Below are 7,209 nucleotides of genomic sequence, written 5' to 3'. Positions count from 1 at the left end.
CCCTCCAAAGATATTTGGAAGTACACTTAACATGTAATGTGCTAGACATACAAGATAACCAATAATCACAAGACATCAGAGCAACATCTCTAGATTAGTGTTTAATTAAGGCTGCCTAATATATCCACCTTAATAAGAAATCAGAAACTAACACGAGAACTAGTTGAATCTCATGACATGAAAGAAACATCGACCCAATCCAGCATAGTTTGGAAGTAGCCACGTTCCCGAAGCAAACAAGAGTCGATACAAACGAGCCTACACAATGCACATCAACACGTGGATATGGCTCATATCATGTACAATATGCTGTTTACATGCACATAATTTATTCAACATTCTCTATCGACATAAGATATGCATGACCACAGGTGATGTTAGGTCAATCCATTATATTTTGCCCTAATCAGACAGCTGATAGGCCCTTAAGGGAAATCTGGTTAGGCTTAACCAGGAAAAAAAAAAGAGCTGAGGTTGGAGGCACATGAGTTGTTGAGGATGACAAAATATGCACGAAATATTTAAACTCAATTATCCAAACACAGGCAATTCAAACTCATTTTGATCGGTTGTAGAAGGAATAATTCCAAGGCCACTTAAAAAGGGCAGACTTCATGAATACTCGATTCAAATCTAATGGATTGCTAAACCTAAAAGACGATCTATGTATGTATACACGATGTAAATAGCCAAGCATGTGATCAAGGACTCGACTTGTCTGTCTTTTTTGTATGACGGAACATCATGAGCCATCTTGATCACCACCACGTCAAGCCCCCGAATGGAGCCAACAATGGTGTGGGGTGTGCCTCATCAAGCGTCCGTGCCACACCCCCACCATTTTTGTCAGTTCATAAGCCCTGAACTGAGTACATCAACGCCATGCACAACTAGACTGTACTGGTTCTGAGCACACTCTACCGACTCCCTATCTAATTAGTGGAAACCAGTTTTAAAGACATTGCCTTTTGTGTGACCACTTAATTTAATCCTAAAGGCAAAAGTGATGCTTTTCTAAGGTGTCTAGCTAGTGACTCATATGACATGACAAAAGGTTAGTTTTGGATCGCTAGCTTCTACTATTGATATGACAATAAGAAACTCTCGTGTATTACAAATAACTTACTTCTGGAGTAAGACATCATATCAAAAACTTGAAAGTCGATCTCCATTAACAAGCATGATAGATGTTTATTCGAAAACTCGCAGATTCCGTGTTCCTTCCCCAGGGAGGGTTGATCTATGAACGGCGAATCAGGAAAAGAATAAATGTCCTTGGGATATAAAACAAGGAAATCAAAAAGGTAAGATGAGATGTCGTCATGGTTTTTAGTGGTCATCACTTGAGGAGCGGACTATTGTGAACAATCACTTGAGGAGCGGAGTATTGGTAAAAATAAAATTTAAAATTTAAATGTTAATGTCATGATAGTTATAAATTCATAACTACTTCAAAAATAAAAATATATTTTAATGCGGGATGGAATATTCTTTTTATAATACATATATATATATATGCGTCTGACAAAAATTCCATGCTTCGGCTCTGTGGGATGATTGCAACGTAGATAGTGGTCGGATACATCTATTCGCCTCAGTTATGGAAGAATAACTCCATTCATGTGACGATGCATGGGACCTCCTTGGTCACATGCATGCGTAAAAATCTAATCTATGGCTTCCAGCTACGCACACAAAGCCCGCTAAATCACTAATATGTTAAACATCCAAATTATAATTACAAAATTATTGGTATAATCAGTACAATAAAATTTATTTGCATTGATTACAGTTGAGACATGTGTGTCTTAATAAGGCAGCTCTCCGATTCCACGCCCTCCAAAATCCAAATGGCATGCAAGTTATTAACATAAAATTTCGATATCCAGGAAAAAAACAAGAGGAAAAGTCTCAATGAGATACTCTCGACAGATAATAGAGCTAATTTATGTGCATTGTTTTGGCTAGTTCTCATCTGTATAATAAAGTGGTCTAGTGGTTAAACTACATAATTCATCATATACTAATTAAATTCCACGAGGGATTTTCATTTTACCAAAACCATGGCTGGCGAAGTGAGCAGAGATAGGCCGGAGCGCGTGGTAATTAAAGTTAAACATGGAGTAAATGGCGATCCCATTCAGTCCCGCCGAGGAAGTGGAGACGTCTGGAGTTGGAATTGGGGACGTATATGACGCCACGTCGCTAGGGCGATGGAAGGATAGCCGGCTGGAGATGCTTGTCCGGCTGGCGCCGTGCGTGAGGGTGTCGAAGTGGACGGAGACAGAGGGTGCCGCCCAGACAATTATCGGTGGTGGGTCCCTTGCGGTCGAGGGGCTGTCCGGGTCACGACTCGACCGTGGGGCCCGCATGTCGTGTCCATAGAGTACACTCGCTGACGCGGGACTAGTGCTCCGTCTGTGTGCAGAACCATCTCCCATCCAACGAGCGCCTTCGTCTATAAATTTGCCAGCCGCTCCGGCCACGACCTCTTCATCCCTCCTCTTCCATTACTTTCTTACCCTCTTTCAGATCGCAGAGCTTGTTCTCTCTGCTAGCTGGCTGCTTGACGTTGCGGCAAGCCAAGAGAATGGTGGTTGAGATGGTGGTGCTTACGGAGAGCGGGAACGCTGTGGCCAAGCTCGGGCCCGCCACCAACGAGAAGGACTCGGAGAAGCTGAGGTTGATCGAGGAAGTGACGGAAAACACGGACGCGGTGCAGGGGAAGGTACTGGCGGAGATACTGAGGCGCAACGCTGAGACAGAGTACTTGCGAAGGTACGGGCTCGACGGCGCCACCGACCGTACCGCCTTCAAGGCCAAGGTCCCCGTGGTTGCCTACGAGGACCTGCAGCCGGACATACAAAGAATCGCCAACGGAGACCGCTCCGCCATCCTCTCCGCCCACCCAATCTCCGAGTTTCTCACCAGGTACATTTATTATATAATAATCTTTCATGTTTCCTCCGAAATCCGAATTGAGATGTTTTGTTTATTTGACTGTAATTTGAAGCTCCGGCACGTCTGCTGGCGAGAGAAAGCTGATACCGACCATCAAAGAGGACCTCGACCGCCGGCAACTCCTTTACAGCCTTCAAATGCCCGTGTTGAACTGGTAATTTTCACCCTCTTCGTCTACTTTAAGAATCAATGAATAATTCTGTAAAATTTTTCAACCTTAACTTTTGGAATTGATCAGTTACGTGCCGGGGCTGGACCAAGGGAAGGGGCTCTATTTCCTTTTCGTAAAATCGGAGATGAAGACTCCCGGCGAGTTGACGGCTCGGCCCGTTCTGACGAGTTACTACAACAGCGAGCACTTCAAGAACCGCCCCTACGACCCCTACAATGTGTACACCAGCCCCACCGCCGCCATCCTCTGCACCGACGCCTTTCAGAGCATGTACGCTCAGATGCTTTGCGGCCTGCTTCAGCGCGTCGACGTTCTGCGCGTTGGGGCCGTCTTCGCCTCCGGACTCCTCCGTGCTATCCGCTTCCTCCAGCTCCACTGGCAGGACCTCTGCAACGACATCGCCGCCGGCTCTCTCACCACCAAAGTTACCGATCCCTCGGTCCGCGCCGCCGTTGCCGAGCTCCTCAGCCAACCGGACCGGGCGCTAGCGGGGTTCTTAGCGGCCGAGTGCAGCAAGGGCGACTGGGCCGGCATCATCACTCGCATCTGGCCCAACACCAAGTACCTCGACGTTATCGTGACGGGCGCCATGGCGCAGTACATTTCCACCCTGGAGTACTACAGTGGTGGCCTCCCCATGGTTTGCACCATGTACGCCTCCTCGGAGTGCTACTTCGGACTCAACCTCCGTCCTATATGTAAACCTTCGGAGGTCTCCTACACCATCATGCCCAACATGGGCTACTTCGAGTTCCTCCCACAAGGCGACGGCCACGTCCAGGACCAGTCCCAGCAGCTGGCGGATCTGGCGGACGTGGAGGTAGGCAAGGAATACGAGCTGGTGATCACCACCTACGCCGGTCTGAACCGCTACCGTGTGGGCGACATACTGAGGGTGACCGGGTTCTATAACGCGGCGCCGCAATTCCGATTCGTCCGCCGCAAGAACGTGCTCCTCAGCATCGAGTCCGATAAGACCGACGAGGCGGAGCTACAGCGGGCAGTGGAGATCGCGTCGGCGCTGCTGAGACCCTACGACGCCACCGTGGTGGAGTACACGAGCCACGCCTACACCAAGTCCATCCCCGGCCACTACGTCATCTACTGGGAGCTGCTCGCCATGGGGACCTCCAACGGCGAAGAAGCGCTGGAGGCGTTGCAGGTGCAGCGCGACGGAGTGATGGCACGGTGCTGCTTGGCCATGGAGGAGGCATTGAACGCGGTTTACCGGCAGAGCCGGGTGGCGGATGGGTCAATCGGGCCGCTGGAGATCCGCGTAGTGCGCGGCGGCACGTTTGAGGAGCTCATGGACTACGCCATCTCAAGGGGGGCATCAATCAACCAATACAAACTGCCGCGCTGCGTCACCTTCCCGCCGATACTGGAGCTCCTGGACTCCCGCGTCGTCTCCACCCACTTCAGCCCTGCGCCGCCCACGTGGTCGCCGCACCGCCGCCCGGCAAACTGAAACACCGCGCGTCCGCATCGAGAAGGGGAATATGAAATACCGAAAATAAGTGGTTCGAGGCATGACCTGTTTTCTCTTTTTTACCGTATGAAGTAATCTTTTTTACTCCAGTGAAGTATGCTTACCCGCCAGACATGATACATCTCTTTAGTAGGAATAAATTTTATTTCCCAAGGATTATTCTACTGGGATTCGATTGGTTATGCTTTTCATGTGGCATTGGAACTGATTAATGAGAAATAATTTGGTAAACGTGGCCTTGTGTTCTGTGCAATTACTGCGTGAATGGCCATGATTTTGCTCAGGATTAGACCTTAAATTTAATTTATTGTGATAAAAGAGTTCGCCTCCAGTGTCCCCGTCAACTCATCTCAAGATCAACACAGAGGAAATAAATCATGGATAACTATTAATTTTTAGAATAATGATTAGCACATAAGGAAGGTATTTATCTTGATTTTATTAAAATTCGAACCAAAGACCTAATTAAGATAATACCTCATGTGTTAGTCATCTTATTATAATGATAGATAAAGTAAAATTAAAGGTTTAAATCGATACACTAATTATAAAAAGGTTTAATTGCATCGTTCTCTGTGTTCTCATCCTAAATCAGATTATTTTGATTCCTATGTTTACAAAGTGTCCCCACATCTTATTAATACGAGTAGTTTGCTCTTTATTTACAGTGAGCTATAAAATTAAGTCTCTTAAATGTTATCATTTGAATTCTAAATTGATCCTGTCGGGAAGTTGAGAAGATAAATTTATCGGAACAACGTATCTAGAATGTTGACCGCATCTCCATGACCCGGATGGTGAGTTGTCTTCTGGGTAGATCGAGTCGTCCGAAGTCTTCTGGTCAACAGTACTTGTATCCAGTGACCGGATTGCCCCGGTCCCTAGCGCCCCGATGCTCGAGGCGAGTCCCACAAATATATAAGTAGCCGAACACTAATGACAGAATAGTGAAATAAATACAGGAAAGGTACGATGATATACCCTGGGCCCGGGGGGTGCCCTCGGATGGATCGGGGAGATGGTCGCGCTGCTGATCGAGTCGTCATAACCCCGAAGGATGGATGAATGTATCAGCTGAGGAGTCGGATCTGCTTGCCAAGAGTCGAGCATGACCTGAATCCGGTGAACAATCGCCCGACTGAGAGATAATAGTTGCACGTCGGTCGAGAGATGACGTTGGCATACAAGCCGGGACACAATATCGGTGCGCAGGTCGAACACATCATAGCGGCGCGTAGGCTGAAATACAACAATGACATGAAGCTGGAACCAGTAGGAAATCTGCGTGGGGACTGCCGACAATGACAGTAACACTGTACGGTTGGCCCGAGACATGGGTCCCCGTCGCGGGCTAGTGAAGACTGTGGAACCTTATGGGGCTGCCACCAGAGGTGGCGCCCCCGACGGGAGGGGAGCCGCCGTAGGGGCTGTAGCGCGAGAAAGAGGCGGGAATACGACATCGACATGGAAGGGAAGAAAGGATTGCAGACAAGGGGCTGCTCGCGGGGGTTGCCATCGAGAGGCAATGGAGGAGCTAGTGCGGGCGTTGCCGCGTTGGGAGAACAGAGAGTAGAGGAGCGGTAATAAGTTAGCCACGTGGTGGCGTCACGAAGAGAACAAAGAGCTGGCAAGCGCTGACTGCGGGTAAGAGGAAAAGAGGGGGGGCGTGGCGAGGAGTTGAGCGTGAAGTAAAGAGATGCGCCCTCCTCTCCTTCTACTGACGGTGGACCAAACCCCCTGGCGACGGCGATGGCGAGGTGTCGACGGGGATATCTGGTGAGGCTGTGCCAACTAGAAGCAGTCGCGGGCCTCCCTCGTTTCCCTCCTCCAAGCTTGAGAGGTAGTCTAGTGGCAGGAGAAAGAGAGGGAAGAAGAGCGGCGACCTCGACCTCATCGGCTCCGGCGACGAGCGTGGGAGGGAGGAAGAAGGACCTCCACTTTGCTCTTGGTGGCGCCACACCGAAACGAACCCCGGGTTCAGAACATGAACCCTTAAAACAAGAACCCTACTTCAGCCAAATGACCAAATTGCCCTCCTTCTTCCTCTTTATTCTCTCTCGACCCTCAAGCAATATCCGCATCATAAACCTTCAACGATAAAAGCAAATAATTGTTAGCAAGATGTCTCCTTTGTTTTTTAGTATATGAATTTAGCTAGGTTATAAATGAACAAGAAAGTTTTAAAACTAATAGCACATTTATTTTAATATAAAAATATATAAAGTTTGACTGCTAATCAATTTAAGTTGCTAATATTTTAATTTATAAATAAAAAATGTGAATAACTTATTAATTAAACTTATTTGTCAAGCTGTTTATGGTCTTATTTCTTCCTTTTTTTTAATTAAAACACATGAAAAATATGAAGCAGTATAATTTTAAATGATAACATGTAAACTTACCTGATGGTACTCATCTTACTAGCATCAAATGTATTTTTTTTAAAGTTTATTTAGCTTAAACTTGAAATCCTAAACTTAAAAAAAATATATACTTAGTGCCACAAGGTTAAGACGATAAACAACCTAAATCGGACCAAATTTTGTAGTATTCAAACTTTTATGATAAGATAACCGAGTCAAATTAA

General features: G+C 47.0%; 1 protein-coding gene across 1 annotated transcript; it reads left to right on the top strand.

Moving 5' to 3' along the window:
- Positions 1-2,519: 2,519 nt before the first annotated feature.
- LOC122032226 (indole-3-acetic acid-amido synthetase GH3.8-like) lies at positions 2,520-4,745 on the top strand. The gene is made up of 3 exons (XM_042591496.1): positions 2,520-2,931; positions 3,014-3,115; positions 3,200-4,745. The coding sequence occupies exons 1-3, from the start codon at positions 2,591-2,593 to the stop codon at positions 4,599-4,601; spliced, it is 1,845 nt and encodes a 614-aa protein (XP_042447430.1). The 5' UTR covers positions 2,520-2,590; the 3' UTR covers positions 4,602-4,745.
- Positions 4,746-7,209: the final 2,464 nt, after the last annotated feature.

The sequence above is a fragment of the Zingiber officinale genome, chromosome 11A, assembly GCF_018446385.1.
Source record: "Zingiber officinale cultivar Zhangliang chromosome 11A, Zo_v1.1, whole genome shotgun sequence".
NCBI classification, from domain to species: Eukaryota; Viridiplantae; Streptophyta; class Magnoliopsida; order Zingiberales; family Zingiberaceae; genus Zingiber; species Zingiber officinale.
The sequence above is the reverse complement of the archived record's forward strand: the minus strand, read 5'-3'. Positions and strand labels throughout refer to the sequence as shown.